The sequence below is a fragment of the Melanostigma gelatinosum genome (genome assembly GCF_949748355.1).
Source record: "Melanostigma gelatinosum genome assembly, chromosome: 3".
Lineage (NCBI taxonomy): Eukaryota > Metazoa > Chordata > Actinopteri > Perciformes > Zoarcidae > Melanostigma > Melanostigma gelatinosum.
In genome coordinates this window covers 19081312-19097578 of record NC_136636.1, presented here as the reverse complement: position 1 = coordinate 19097578, position 16267 = coordinate 19081312, and the positions used below count along the sequence as shown (strand labels likewise).

Genomic DNA, 16267 nt, shown 5'->3' with positions numbered 1-16267 from the left:
GCAATTGTTGTGGACGCAGTGCTGGCTCAGTCCCTCACTCCTCCCCCTCTCCTCCCTCCCTTCCACATGCCACCCAGGTTGCGGGTGGACTCGGCCTCTCTCTGACAGCTGCTAATTACAGGCTGACCAGGCCCCGCTGCGCTCTGCATGACTGCCCCGCGCCCCGCTCAGGTTACCCAGAGTGAGGGAGAAACGGAGAGAGATGGAGAGAAAGGTGGCTTGTCAGGACGGAGAAAGACAGAGGAGCAGGAGGGAGAGGAAGAGGAGATAGAAAGTAACAGAGAGAGGGAGGGGGAGAAACAGAGGAGTGGAACAGAAGGGGTGAATGGGAGAAGAGAAAGGGAGAATAGGAGGGAGAATGGGAGGGAGAGGTAGAGTCGGGGGGAACCAGCACAGTGGATTAGAGGGGACAGATTAAGCTCCTGTGTGGAATACACGTTGTGGTGAAAGAATTAAAGACCTGAAAGGACGACTTAGGAGGAGGTGGATAGATGAAGTCTGCCCCGTTATAGGAGAGGAGCGAGAGGGACGGAGACGAGGAGAAAAAGAAGAGGAGAGGCAGAGTTTGAACTGACCAGTGAGACTGAGGGAAGGTCAGAGAAAACGTTGAAATGCATGTGAGGACTGGAAGGTTTCATTGAAGCTTCCCGTCTGGTTTGGTCGGGGAAAACCCAGATGAGTAAGTGTCCACAGTGAGGACCAACATGAGGGCTATACTCCATCTAGTGGTGAGCACCAGACAGCACAAGGCAGTGCTTCCCTCCGCGCACCACCTCTGAAAAGTTACTATGCATTTTTATAGAAGCTTTTCAATTGCCACAATCTTTTCGCATTCATCGAGGCCCAAAAGTGACACAGAAAACACGGAAAACTACAATATTTTTTCAATGTGTAGTTTTCCCATTTGATTATTTCTTTATTTTCTTTATTTCTCTTTCTTTTTCTTTATTAACTTACTTTAGGGTCCCAAATCGGCACACCTTCCACTACTTAATATGTTCCTCTGTGATGCTTTCTGCCTCTCAGTGACACTCTTTACCGCTCTATTTCTATTTTGTTAATTTGCCATTTTTTTTGCAATAATTATGAATACGTTTCTATGATATCTGCAGCCTAGTCCCATCAGACCAGTCGCCCTACAGTGATGTGTCCTCGCTGCGTGCACCGCTCCTCAACGGCCCTCCCCAGGACTGCCGCGCTATGTATAATCCCATGACTCCCAGTATGACTCATGGATCAGGACCAGGACACTGCATGGATCAATATATGAGGCCCCCTCAGGCCCCGCCGCCACACAGTATGATGGGCCACAGGGGCATGCCGCCCACAGAGGGTGAGTCAGAGTATCTTTTACATCGCCTTAATCTCACAGCTGCTACTGATTTTGGATTTGAATATACCTGAGAGACTGAGGAAGAAACAGAGACTACCCAGATTGCTACAAAAGGAAACAGAAGGCAGGTTGTACTGCTGAGATATAATCTGTTACTCAGAGAAACAGCAGCTTGGGCTCATTTTAATCACTCACTTAATTCACTTGAAGAAAATCTGATGAAGCAAAATACGGAACGCGGAGTTCGCTCTTTCTTATTTTTAAATGTAATTTGTCAATAAAATAGTGTCTGTACCAGAACCCTGGTGTGCGCTGGTATTGTTCATTTATTTAATTTGGTTTACCCTGCACCAGCTGCATCCGGGAGAGAACACACGCACCGCTGCGCACGGGGTATCTTCAGCTCTTTAAAAGCATAATATGTAAATAGTGAATCAAAGTATGAATAATGAAGAGATGCCAGCGGATTACTGTTACAGTCTCTTTGTGTCAATTCTACTTCACCAACTTTACCAGCTTATCCTTATTTTGTCTCATTTCCTCTAAAAATAGAAACTAAGAGGAAAGAGTCTCGACCATAAAACATTGCAGGGCAGTTAATTGTTGCTCTTTCTCACTTGTCATTACCTAAAAGCTAGAATTTTACAAGTTCTTCTTGCTGCTGTACCGACAGCAAACCTTCAAATGACTGATTGGCGTGTGGCCAAACTCAATGTAAGTGTCTATCCCTTCTTGCTCGACCATTGTTAGATGCACAAGGCTGCAGGTAAGCATGATGTTTTAAACATGTGCACACACAGGGCTACACTGCTAACACACTGAGAGATGTTCATGTGAGTCTTTGCAGTGGTGTGTTTCAGTGTTTCTGTCTGTCCTTTACGTCCAACAGGTGGCAATAGCACCCCCTACTGTAACCAGAACAACATGATGTCCTCTCATCACAACTTCTGCCAGTTCCAGCCTGGCTCTGATCAGATTGGCTCGGGTGATGGTAAGTTAACATTCTCCACCGTTTCCTCTGAATGCAAATCAGGTCTCTTGAAGGATTTTGTTTCATCGACGCTAACCCTCCTCCTCTTGCTGTCCTCTGTTCCCCTTCAGGCTCGAGGTTCTCCACACCTCGTTCCATGCTGAAGCTGAGTAAAAAGAGAGCTCTGTCCATCTCTCCTCTGTCTGATGCCAGTGTAGACCTGCAGACAGTGATCCGAACATCACCCAACTCCCTGGTGGCCTTCGTCAACTCTCGCTGCAACCCTAACGGGGCCAGTTCCTATGGCCATCTCTCTGTGAGCACCATGAGGTCAGATATTTCACCATTCCACCGAAAGCAATATCCATTACTTCAGACTAGTAAGGTCCAATGTTCAAGGAAATGGATTCAAAGCATCTGCTGCACATTCCCTGATTATAAAATAGCATCATAATATACAATATTTTACTTTCATTTGGCCACATCAGCACGCCAATATGTATCACCTAACATCCCCTTCTACTTTCAAACACCATCTAGCCTGAGCTAACATATTTCCGAATTAAGAGAAAACAATATTACCGGTGCCCATGATAAATGTCAAAGTTCATGATTGATTTGAATATCTCACCAGTCCTTTATTCTCCTAAAGTTGTCATATTATTGTTTACTCTGCAGCCCGTCCCTCGGTTATTCCAGCAACATAAACTGCCAATCCAGGCAACAAATGTCCATGTATGGAGGAGGCGGGGGGACGCCTCTGGGAGGACACACACCAGGTCCCTGCCAAGCTTCCCGCTTACCGCCCCACAATCCTCGGCTCCACGCTCCACCCAAGCATGGACACGTAAGACGGCCCTCTCACTCACTTTACAAAGCACTCAAAGCAATTCAGTATCAGTGCAGAGAGGATGGATGGGAAGAGGGAATAGGAAGCTGAGGCAGGTCTACGACCGGGAGGATTCAAAATCTGGGTTCATTTTATGAATGTTAACGTCTTTGAGAGACAGAATCAAACAGGTGATATGATGTGTGTTTTTGTTTTCTGTAGCTGAAGACAGAGCCGGGGCTGGGAGGTGTGATGGATGGCATGAATGTAAAGAGCCTGGAGGAGAGGTCAGAGGGCGATGTGGCCAGTCCTTCTTCCACTGGCACTCAGGTGCAGAAACGGTCCTATTCTCACAAGAAGTTTTCACCTTTACACATTCACATTTTTGGCATTAGATTTGTAAAATACTCTCCAGTATGAAATCATATGTCAATTGCTCATATTTGACTGATAAATATTGCAGGTGTTGCCGACCATTTTCTAGGTCTTATAGTCAGCGTGCAAAGAAAGTGCTTTATTTTCTTTATCTGCTTGTATGTAGCACTAGTTCATCACAGCAGAACAGGAGTGGCTGATCGCTGATATGTAGATTCATGTTTGTACACGGGGGCGATTTTGGGTGGGAAAAATGGTGGGCCAAGAACTTTGCACAGATGCAAAACCATTTACACTATTTGTCACATCGCGCTGTTTCACATTTTTAAAACAGTTTAACACAAGTAACAATCAATCCGACTGAGCACACACCTGTTCTGCTCAACTTGCTGTTAAACTGCCGCCTAATTCCCCGTTTGTTTTACCACGTTGTCCTGCTGCTTTCATGTTTGGTAATCCTCTCAAAAAGATGTTTCAGATCCTGAAAGGCTATTGTTGACCAGGTATTATGCCCTCCAAATGACACGCAGGCCCAACAAAAACATAAATTCCTTCATCTTGAGCCTTGAACTTCTGGTTTGAACCTTTGTGTTTCATCAGGACCCTCTCCTGGGTCTACTGGATAGCAGAGATGACTTGGACAAGGAGGACGGGAAGCCTGAACCAGAGGCCATCTATGAAACCAACTGTCACTGGGAGAGCTGCAGCAAGGAATTTGACACGCAAGACCAGCTAGTTCATGTAAGACATAGATCAACTGATTAAGAGACAAAAAAAGCAAGAAAAATACATAATTTTTCACAAAAGGGTATCTACAGGAGAACAATCTGATTATGAATGGGAATCTCTATTTAACAGCACATCAACAATGAGCACATCCACGGAGAAAAGAAGGAGTTTGTGTGTCACTGGCAGGAATGCTCTCGAGAACAGAGGCCTTTCAAAGCCCAGTACATGCTGGTGGTTCATATGCGCAGACACACAGGAGAGAAGCCGCATAAGTGCACTGTGAGTGTGTCTTTAGTCTCAGTCTATGTACTTTCTTTCTCTCTGTTTCTAGCTCTGTTTTTATTTGACTTTTAGAAGTTGTGCTCTTTATTGGAACTTGTCTTTCTGTTTCAGTTCGAGGGCTGTAATAAGGCCTACTCTCGCCTGGAGAATTTGAAGACCCACCTGCGCTCTCACACTGGTGAGAAACCATACGTGTGTGAACATGAAGGCTGCAACAAGGCCTTCTCCAATGCTTCAGACCGGGCCAAGCACCAGAACCGGACTCACTCCAACGAGGTACTGTAGTGTGCACCGCTGAAAAGTACAATACAATAGTTTGAACAATACCTTGACAACTGGCTTTGTCGGGTACATTGTTGAACTTGTAGTCAACCGTACTTTATCTTTCCAAGACAGCAGATGAGTGCTGAATGTTTTTGTATTTGGTTCGTGAAAATAAAAAGTCTTGTGGAGATTCACTCTTCTGCAAATATTTTGGATGTCCATAATGTCATTTTCTGTCATTTAAAAAAAGAGTGGTAAACTTCTGGGAGACACTTTTAGAAGTTGCAGTTAAAGTAAATTTCGGTATGCACAGTCAAGAATGTGTGTATTGACCGATGCTTTGCTCTTTTTACAGAAACCTTATGTATGTAAGATCCCCGGCTGCACTAAGCGGTACACAGATCCAAGCTCTTTGCGTAAACATGTGAAGACGGTGCACGGCCCTGAAGCCCACATCACCAAAAAGCATCGTGGAGACACAGGACCTCGACCGCCTGGTTCAGCTATGACCCCTGGAGGCCAGAGCTCTGAACTGCTGCTGGAGAAAGAGGAGACACGCAGGGAGGACTGCAAGCTGTTGGCTCCTGAGACCGCTTTGGTGAGTGATACATTTTATTTATGGCCTCCAAGATCCTTTACAATAAAACAACAAGCAAAGCTGCAGTGTTAAATCACCACATTCATAGTTTTGTTAGAAAAGGGTTGCCATGATAATACATTCCATCACTTCTTTCAGAAATCCCAGCCAAGCCCTGGTGGTCAATCATCCTGCAGTAGCGAACGTTCTCCACTGGGGAGCGCCAACAACAACGACAGCGGGGTTGAGATGAACCTAAACGCAGCTGGCAGTCTGGAGGATCTCACAGCACTGGAGGATGGAGTTGCGGGTGGAGGAGGGGAGCCAGTCGGTGTAGGAACAATGGGAATGTCTGTTCAGGCTTTGAAGAGGCTGGAGAACCTGAAGATTGACAAGCTGAAGCAAATCCGCAGGCCAACCCCACCCGGCCGGTGTGCCAGTAACAAGCTACCTGCACTTCCTGGTATGTTCTGTGATGAAATAACCGACTGATATTCACAACTCTGTTGTGGGCATAGTCTTAGTTTGTATTGGTGAAGTCTGAATTGTTGCACAAAATAGAATATTTCAACTTGGCTGAAGAATTAATTCTTCCAACATAACTGACCTATGATTGATTTCAATCACATATCTAAGTCTACATTCTTCGTTTGTATTGACGAACTGCTTCTAAGCTGCTTCCTCCCTCTGGGTGTTCACTTCCAGGTCCAGGAGAGAATATGGGAATGTGTGCACCTTCTCCACTGCTCTCAAATCGCCGAGTTATGGAGCTGTCCAGTCACGAGTTAGGAGGCGGCACATCGATTGGCTGCACTTCCACTGACAGGAGAGGTAGCGGCACCAGCAGCCTAAGCTCTGCATATACCGTCAGCCGCCGGTCCTCCATGGTGTCTCCTTACTTGTCCAGCCGGCGCTCCAGTGAGGTCTCACAAATGGGAGGAGGGGGAGGATGTCACCTCCTCAGCCCAGAGCAGAGTGGGGGAGACCCCCTGTCTCCGGAGACCAATCGCAGAGGCGCTCCATGTCCCGGAGGAGGAGGATTGCCCGGGCTTCCTAATTTAACACCCGCCCAGCAATACAGCCTAAAGGCCAAATATGCTGCAGCAACTGGTGGACCACCTCCTACTCCTTTACCCAACATGGAGCAGCCAGGCACTCCAGCAAGAAGAGGAGGTATTTTGAGTGAGTACCAGGGGCAGCCTCTGCCTGCTTTCCTTCAACAAGGTGGTCTACGTAGGCACAGTGCCAACACAGAGTACGGCACTGGTGTTATCTACCCTCACCAGGCTCCAGGTAACAACAGCAGGCGAGCCAGTGACCCGGTTCGATCAGTAGCAGATCCACAAGCTCTCCCCAAGCGCTTCAATAGCCTTAATAATGTAGCCATGATGGGCAGAAGGAATGCGCTGCAACACCGGGGCTCCGACACCAGTCTTGCCCGCCACCTGTACTCCCCTCGGCCACCTAGCATCACAGAGAATGTAATGATGGAGGCCATGGGTATGGAGCCTCACCTTGCCCCTATTGATGGCAGGGATCGTTCCATGATGATGCCCCCTGGAGAGAGGAGCTTCATGGGATACCAGCAACAGCATCAAACTCTTGGTGTTGTGGGAAACCAACTGTCCCCAAGCCATGACTCTCTGAGCTGCCCGGACCGGGGTTACATGCAGGGGCACTACCAGAACCAGGGAGGGGATGTCTCTTCCAGGGCTGGTGGGAATCCAATGGGCCAAGCACGGCCTATTCACTCAGAGTCTAATACACTTCTCCAGCAGGCCGAATACAGTATGAGCACCTGCCAGCTCAGTCCCTCAGGCCCCCATTACCCGAGCACAGGCCAGGGTGGTGATGCTGGAGGCCCTTGGAGCGATTCCCACAGCCAAATCCAAACCTCCAGCCATGCGCTCCAGAACCAGCGAAGAATGCAGTATTTAGATCCTAGCCTGCAGCCTCAACAGACACAGGCCCACTTCAACAATCAGACAGGCCTCTACAACAGTCCTGATGGAACCCACAAGCTCACCATCAAGCCAGAGCAGCAGTTCCACCCTGGGATGGGAGGCGGAAACGCCTGTCAAAGTGCAAAGCTCCAACAGCAGCGGATGCTCCTCCAGCAACCTCAGGCTTACCCACAGCAAACAGGCCAGGTCCTGATGAGGAACTCTAACAATCCCAGCTGTGACTTTCAAGGGCAGAACCAGAACTCCTTCCCCAGTGGAGAGGGCTTGAGCTTGGGCTGTGCTGGCACTGCGCTCTCTGACGGGCAGAGGTCAGAAACCCCAATGATGCAGGTGAAGGAGATGATGGTGAGGAACTATGTACAGTCGCAGCAAGCACTCATGTGGGAGCAGCAAGAAGAACAGCAGAGTGGAATAAAAGCTGCTCCTCTATCTGATAATATGAGTGCCCAGACAGCAATGATACAGCACAGTCCACAGCACCAAAACCAGAATCTTTACCCAAGCCAGCCCTATCCGTCCTACCCCAACCAGAACCTGGTCATGAGCCCCCCGGCCCAGAGCCGAGGGCCCAGCTCTGTGACACCTAAAGACCAGCAGCTGGTGGGTCTCCAAGGCTCATGTTATGGCCAGGAGATGGTGGTCCCCAGGCCCCCTCAGGGACGGAAACCTCTCAGCCGCCAGAACAGCCTGTCACAGGTAGGAGGGAGCTACCTGGGTAGCCCACCCCACCTCAGCCCTGTCCACTCCACTTCCAGCCCCAGGCGAGCGGTCCGACTTCCTCCAGTTCAGCATCCACAGCAAAATGAAATGTTCTCTCCTTCCAATAACAACATGTACTATTCAGGCCAGATAAGCATGGATATGGACAAACACATGGACCCCCAGAATGGACCTTGTCTCAACCAGCAGCACAGTATGGGGTCCAACCTGGACCCAACAGGTGGCACAAAGCCTGCCCCTATGACTCCTTATCCCGAATCTGGCCCCATCTCCAATGCCTTAGAAAACCTGGACCTGGATAATGCTCGCATAGACTTCACCTCCATCATTGATGATGCGGAGTCTTCCTCATTCAGCCCAATCAACAATCCCCTTCAGGGTCAGCCGGGGTCTTCCTCCCAGGCCTCATCCCGCCTCACCACCCCCCAGACCTCTGTCAGCCTAGCTGCAGGCTCTGGTCTGTCCAACATGGCTGTAGGCGACATGACGTCCATGCTTACCAAGCTGGCTGGGGAGAACAAATACCTGAACACGCTGTCTTAGAAGAAGACTTTGGGGCATTTTTCCCAGATTAGCAATCAAGTAGAGGCCTTGGCCAGTTCTTAATGTTTTAATTGAGATCCCGCATGGGCTTTAAAACACTCAAATCCTGTTGCTTATGGGATATTGCAAGAATGTTAAGTTTGGGTAAGACAGACACACTTTTGAATGGATCATTTCACATAATGGATAATTATTCTGGGCGGTTTTATACATCCCCACAAGCCTTTATACGTAAATCCATCACATTAGCCCTTATTTGGGCCAGGCAACTCGTAAGGTGTCTGTTGATACTGGATACCAGGAGTAATGATAATGTTGCAATGCATTTCGGTTGCAAGTTGAGACAAAGCTATTGATGTGATCCCATCACAGGTTTCCAAATTGTAAGAATCCCCTCCCGAAACCTTAAAACCAAAGGTGCCTGATCAACCTCCCTTCGCTGTCTTGTCCCTTGGCTGCCTTGGTACTTTGGTATTTTCCTGTAAGACACGGAGCTATATGCCTGAAATGAAACTGAACACTGTACTTTTTCCAAACAGGCATTCCAGTCACATGGTGCTGTGGCGACAGTGGAGCAGAGAAGGATGCGTGTAAATACGTTTTATATACATTTATATATGTTGTGTATATGACAATGAGACGGTGGATAAATCATCCCCCGTCTTGTGATAGACTGCTTGGATTCTGAAGGCCCAATGTTCAGACGGGAGTTTGTAAGATGGTTTGTTTGAAGAGCCGAGTGAAGACTTTGAGTTGTGCTTTTAGTGATTGAGAAATCCTTTCCGGGTGCTACTAAATATTAATCTGAATTGAAAGGGATTTCTTCCTTGTCATGAGCAACACAATCTTTTATAGTGGTATATCAGTATTCCCACACCCGCAGAATGCAGTCACACACACACATAGTCCACACACAGACACTCAGGACTTGTTGGTGTTTGAATCTTTGGTGTTCAGATTACATGTATTTTGTAATTGCCTTTCCAGACAGAGAGTTTGCACTCCATATGTTTACTGTAGGTGTTCCTGAAGCAGCTTTGTACTTTTATTTTATTTTTTTCCAGCGTTGTTTGTAACTGCAAAACAGAAAGTTCTTTGCTCTTGCAAAAGGTACACTCACAGGGGATACAAGAGTGAAGCTCAATTATAATATGTGTGCAGCAGTCCCCTCTACATTACAGTACGTCTGATGCATTCATAACTCAGATGAGGATGGCGACTATTTTGAATGAAACCCGAGTCAGCTGGTTTCTATCTGTTAACAGGTCTGTAATAGTTGCCTATGTTTGAGAAACTGAGGTATTCATAGTTCAGTGCTGCTGCACTTTGGCTCTAATCCCAAAGAAGAGTTATAAGGAGAATTCTGCATTACTAATTCAGGATAGGGGATCAAGAAGCAGGAGTTTTTTTCAATCGCTGCCACTGTAGTAAAATACACATTGTCATGGGTATAATGAGGTACTTTCTTTGTGACTATTGAGCTGTTTCACACAGAGGAAGGCTGCAGCTCTTGGTAGGAGAACTACTTTTACACTGTGGCTTTGCACTGACGACAGCACTGTGTGGAAAGGTCTCTGTCTCTTATGACTATTTACATGAACCTCATTTTGATGGCGATCAAGAATTATCACAGTATTTTTTTAATAGTCATTCAAGAACGCACCTGAGCACAGCTAGACTTATTAAAGCCACATCAATGTATTGCGGAAGCATTTCATGAGACTTTTCAGAATAAAATAGTAACGTCACTTCTTCAACTTCTTCAAGTTTACTAAGCATTAGCGGGAATAAACATTTCTTCATTTTGGAAAAAGTGTAAAACCTACCAAAGACACCTTAAAATGACTGACAAAAAGATGCACAAATAGTCTATTTTAACACAAACACTAACACTAGCAATAAGGGCATGAACATTGAATGGTAGTGCTGTTCCTTAGAATGTATGAGTTGTTTTGTATAAAATTATCTTTTTATATTAATGAACTTTTTGGATGTCGCCTTCTCTGCGTGCGTTTTATTTTTATTTTTTATAACTGTCATCCTTCATTCTGACTTTTTTGCTGGCAAAAGAATAATACCTTTAGCAACTAAAAGCTATAATAGTAGCATTAACTACAATAGACAAAAGCCAAGTGTTATATTTTGTGTAAAATTTTCTACATTTTTATACAAATGTGCTATATTTTACCAGTTTATGAATAAAGATGTTCAGCGGGATGGATGCAGAAGGATTTGTCAAACTTGTTTTTGTCATATCTGTTGTTGTAAAGTGATGTTTTGATCCAACACACGATCAAACGCTGTGATGTGCCGACTCTGCACGTTGTTCACATCTAGGGCGCTCAAAGTGAAGACGTGGGTAGAAGGCCTGCTCTGCTGGATGACACTCGGTTTCTGGGCCTGGTGGATTAATGCAGCGACGTCTTTCCTCCAACAGAGTGCAGTACAGCCTGAGAACAAGCAGCCGACAGTATTTCTCTTTCATTCACAACAAATGAAGCCCCCACAGCACAAGTTGAATGCTGCACACACTGCATCATCTATCACTGCTGTAAGCAGTTCAACTATATTCTGTGAAAATGTTAGTGCAAGAAACAACTGCTGTTACAGCTCCAGACACACGGACCTGTGAAGCTTAAAGCATCGCTTTAGATGTACCATGATTATAGGTGCGCCGCAAATAATCCCTGGAAGCAGTTAAACCATATTCTGCATAATTGTGATCCAACATGATACCCCAAAACGTTTAAAAGTCTAACCAACTGACCAAGCTGATGACATTTACCCGAAATCCTTCCATTTTCTCCTTGTCCTAATTGGAAAAACCTCTTGTTATGACTATGATTTAGAACTGCATGTTAATGCAGTCTATTATGAGCTACTGTAAGTAAGTGGATGAGCATTACAAATGGCTGCTCATGGTGACATCAGTGCTGGACGGACTCTCTGTGGTCAGTGGGGACTGGCACTGTGGGCCGCTGGATGCTGTAAGAAAGAGCAACGGCACGAGGCTCATCAAATATTATCAACACGACATCTAAAAGACATCAAATAAGAGAGTGGAGGGAAAGAAATGGGAGTAGTTTTATATGAAAGAGCAGGGGTTTCCCAATATTTTTAGCTCGTGACTTCTTAAAATTAAGTCATGTTTATTTGTGACTTCACATCACAGATATGTTGGTGTGGACGTGAGCTATGAGCAGTGCAACCAAAGAATAAACCTAGTTTAGTGTATTCCTTCTCTCTGTTTTTAACCCCTTTAATCTGCCTGTGATAATGAAGCACGTTGTTGTCCACTTATTCAAACTACATCACAACAAAGTCAAACTAATAGCCTCATTCAAAGTGGGTAATTACACCGTGCCTACTGAAAATATCAATTTCCCCATGTGGTGTGGAGCAGTTGTGCGTTTAAAATTGTGTGACAAACAATCACGTTCAAAAATCCAGCTGTATTAATTGCCAGTAACCATAGCAACAGCACCTACATCTGCTTGCCTGTACGACCTTAACCACAAGCAGACTTGAAGAACCTCCTAATGATTTGAACACACCTATGGTGAGTCACGATGCACTCACACCCCCCGTATAAGAATATCCTGATATCCTGATGTAGAAACCAAGAGACTTTTTCCGCCCTTGTTCGTTATTTTCGGCACTTTGTATAGCACCTCGTCGTGTGCTGACGCTGTCCTTTAAACTGCTGTGTTTAGTGAACTTTTATAGTAACTTTTTAATGTGATATTTTTAAAATGCTATCACCACCATTACTTTTTACAGCGCTGGCTCATATTTGGTTCAGGGGGCCCCAGTGTGCTTGGACTATATTGGCATTGTGGTGTTGTGGCATGGCACAGCAGACTCACGGCAGCCACTACAGCCTGGCAGGGAGGCTGAAGTTGACTCATTCGCTCCGAGGGAGGAAGGAGAAGTTCTCCTGACAGACTACTGATCTGCAGTCTGGCATGTCCGGATTTGTTATTTTAAACAACAGCTAGAGCTCCACAAAAAGGTCAAATAGGGTGTCTCCTATCAGCTGATTGGAGATTAAAGGGAGAATAACATAATTGAATAATTCAAACGTTTACAGCTGCATGTTGAATACACACATTTGTGAAAATATTAGTGCAAGAAACAACTCCAGCTAATACTCATCGGCCTACACCTTGGTACAAGGAAGTAAGCCTTTAGATCTACCAGATCAGGATATAAAGGTCGGCTACATCACTAATATGTGGTCCTTCAACACGTATAAAGTCCTGTTCATGTGAAGCTACATTCACCGTTGCAATGAGGTGCACAAACATAAATGAATCAGGGCAGGCTATGTTTTTGTTTGACGAAATGATAGACGTAAATGTCGAATAGTTTTGCTGTATTTGTTTAATGTTGAGCTCCTTATTTGACACACTTACATACATTTCAGATCTAAAGCACACTGGCCTAAACTGATTCTTTTCCTGGAAACATTGTCTTGTCTCAGGACAAAGTCATTGTTACGCATATCTTCTTTTTTTAGACTGCGAGTGTGTGTTTGTGTGTGTATGTGTGTGTGCGTGTATATTTTCAAACCATATTCTTGAACAGGTTTGAGTTGGACTCTAATGTAAAATGTTAGACGGCACTGACGCAAAGACAGTGTTTTTGACCCTCTACAATGTGATCTCCTCTTTTCTGTAGAGTTACAAATGGAAATGCCAAAATAAGAGTTTTTTTTCAAATGCAAAGAAGTGGGCAGCATAATGACTTTTCTCTTTTCTTGTCTTGCCATTCAGAGGGAGGCTTTTCTTTTCCTTTGTCACTTAGGTTGGCATATAATTAACTCCTGCTTAATATGCTGTTTAAGGGCTCTCCTCCCCATGCAAGAAGCTTTGAACCCATAGACCACAGTCAGGGACAAAACCCCAGTGGGACTGCTTCCTCCATGCTCCTCCTAGTGCGTGCGTGTGTGTGTGTAGAAGAAGTAGTTGTTTTAACAGGACAGTAGAAAGCTACAACTACCGCCACTGCGTACTTATTTTACACGGCACAACCGTGAAACCAAAATAAGACTGTGCCCAAACATTCGCTCTAGTCCATCAGGAATCAAATGGATGAACACTTCAAAAGGTGCGTAATTAAGCACGTCTGTGATTGGTTACACCCATCATCACAAGTACATTATGGCAACTTTTAGGTTGAATAAAAAGCAAAACCTATTGCTGTACGTTTCAGGTTGCATTTAACAAGCCTCAATTATATACGAAACATTTCCACAAATCAGGTCTGAGTCAGAAATCTACAGTTTCATTGAACTCAATTTCAATTTTAAATGAAAAACACTTCACGTGAAGAACTGATAAACTGCGTTGCCGCATATGACCATCACTTTTTTTTGTAAAAACAGCTCCCAGGACCTCTTAAGCACCTCTGCACCTCCATGACCCTCATCCGTAGCAAAGTTTATTGCCCCCCTCCTCATCCACCTCCTCGCCTCCCTCCCTTTCTCCTCCCTCTCCTCTATCCATCCCTCCACAAAGAGCCGTGATGACCCTTCTGTCCCTGTCATTCTTCGTCCCTCCGCTCCCTCCCCACCTTCAGGATGCTTTCTCTTCCAGAATCCATTAAGAGACAAACCCCCAGCAGCCATGATGGGTGAAGGGACGATGGGGGGAGTATTTTGTTTGTCCACCATGAGCTGATCATTTGGGGGAAAGGTTTTGCTTTTCTTAAAATGTGAACCTGAGCTCATGCAGTGTTGGCAAACTATAACATGTTTGACGTGGTTGGAGATTTAACCGTTGTTAGCTACACAGAAAGGGCACTTAAGACATGACACTTACTTTATTTATCTTCTAAATTTGTGTATTATATATATATAAAGAATAAAAGACATGCTAGAATTGTGTTAAGGATTATGAGAGTAGTACTTTAGGGACTATAATCAATCGTTTAGTGGCTTTTTAAACTAATCAGTTTCTGTGCTTTGATAGTAGTTAACACCTACAATCAATGTATAATTATAATCTACTGTTTGTGGGGGTTTGGGCTTTTCAAGTGAATCCTCATGCCTCTAAAGAAATCCGTGCAGGTAATCGGTCTTTCACTTCTCTAATCTGTTTCACAGTGTCAGATCCCCGTTTGTTTACTCCGCGCACACTCTATAGCAGGACACATTATGCGCCGTGGAAAGCTACCCGGCTCGCCTTTATTCTCACGCAGAGTTAGGAAGAGGTGGGGGGGGGGGGGGGGGGGGCCCTAGAAAGCCAAGGTGGGGGTCCTGAACGCTGTGCTAGAGTTTTATTTCGGATGTTTTTTTCAGTTGCAAAACAGATTACGGTCCAGGTTGCAACACAAAGGACTGTCAACGCACCACTTCCTACAGCCATCCAGGGGTGAATGGTGCGCAGGACGGGGTCCACTCCAGGGTACTCGAGCGCAGGTGCGACGTGCATAACAGTCAAGCCATAAAACACGAGGGAGGCCGCGCATACCTGTTGTCATTAACCTGCAGCGAGTGTCACCTGTTCGTGGTGAAAATGTAGCAATATGGAGCTAACAGCCTCATTTGCACCTCGTTGAGCAGCTTATAAAGAAACAAGTTAAGACGTGTGAGGAGTTTGCGCTGCAGCATCAACGAGATGCGGATTCACAAGTGAGTTCCGTTATAAGTATCGAGGAGAAATGTTTAAAAATAAAAAACAATTTAAAACACGGAGAAAACTATCAACCCCAGCATCAACAAGTAGATGAATCGCCATTCATCGACCTTTCTCATCATGTCTTATAAGATACATATAATAAACTATTCTTAATTACCCAGAAGCAATGCGTGATAACGTTCCCTGAGGTGATTCATGGAGGAAAAGTAGAGCAGATCACGCTGATACACCGACCCTCTCCGAAGAAGAGTCGCAAATAGTCTACAGCGAATTCGGTACAATGTTTTGTCAAAGTATAACGGTATTATAACTTGCTGGGACTTTATGAGCAGGTCTAGCCCGCGTGGACTACTTTGTAAAAGGAGGAGGAAGGTGCACGTTTTGCGATGCCAGGACTGACCTCAGGGCCAACCTCTGCTGCTGACATCACTCCGCCTCACGGCTCGTCGCCGCTGCTTGGAGTCCCATCAAGGTCTGAGTCTCCCGCTGTGACCGAGGGCGATGCCTCATCACCATTCATTCTCAGGCAGGCACGCGGGACGAACACACACACACTCGCACCGGTCCCTGGACAACTTCTTCTTCTTCTTTTTCTTTTTTTTTAACGACAACAACGAAATAAAGCGTTATGATGACAGAAGAAAGTAGGGGCAAGCGAAGGAAACAAGCCAACCCCAGGAGGAATCGAGGTAAGAACCGTGCAGCGCTGAAAAGTTTGAAGAAGTTGCTAAATGATGCAGTGGACAGAGACCGAGGTGATTTCTTCTGCAGTTTGTGGAAAGACTATCGCTGTACATGTTGTATAATCGCTGTGTAGCTTGCTGCACAGCAGGTTGACTATTCATGTGTCAGACTCTAATCTCTTTGCGTACATGGCTTGTGATTGCCCTGCAGCGTGAATTGCAGGGTTGGTAATTGAGCTTTAGACAGGTTCGGGTATTATTCACTGGGATCGGTACACAGAACCCTGAAATACAAGCACACAACCTGTAGCTGCAGCGTTCTGTGAAATCTAATGACCCTTGTATACGTTATACGCC

The 16267-nt window shown here is 45.5% G+C and overlaps 2 protein-coding genes across 3 annotated transcripts in view; both read left to right on the top strand.

The window, feature by feature from the left end:
• Positions 1–10796, top strand: part of gli1 (GLI family zinc finger 1) — a 46270-nt gene extending 35474 nt beyond the window's left edge. The window contains exons 3-13 of the mRNA XM_079296065.1: positions 1113–1333; positions 2223–2324; positions 2435–2633; positions 2982–3150; positions 3355–3462; positions 4108–4248; positions 4366–4515; positions 4630–4794; positions 5138–5380; positions 5519–5822; positions 6065–10796. Of these exons, the coding sequence (XP_079152191.1) occupies positions 1113–1333; positions 2223–2324; positions 2435–2633; positions 2982–3150; positions 3355–3462; positions 4108–4248; positions 4366–4515; positions 4630–4794; positions 5138–5380; positions 5519–5822; positions 6065–8586 (4324 nt within the window). The 3' untranslated portion in view covers positions 8587–10796. The remainder of the gene's footprint in view (positions 1–1112; positions 1334–2222; positions 2325–2434; positions 2634–2981; positions 3151–3354; positions 3463–4107; positions 4249–4365; positions 4516–4629; positions 4795–5137; positions 5381–5518; positions 5823–6064) is intronic.
• A 4954-nt stretch (positions 10797–15750) lies between these two features.
• LOC306797646 (zinc finger E-box-binding homeobox 2) overlaps positions 15751–16267 on the top strand; it is a 39315-nt gene continuing 38798 nt past the window's right edge. For both annotated transcript variants that reach the window (XM_079297025.1, XM_079297024.1), the window contains exon 1: positions 15751–15916. In XM_079297025.1, coding sequence (XP_079153151.1) covers positions 15856–15916 — 61 coding nt within the window. In that variant the 5' untranslated portion in view covers positions 15751–15855. The remainder of the gene's footprint in view (positions 15917–16267) is intronic.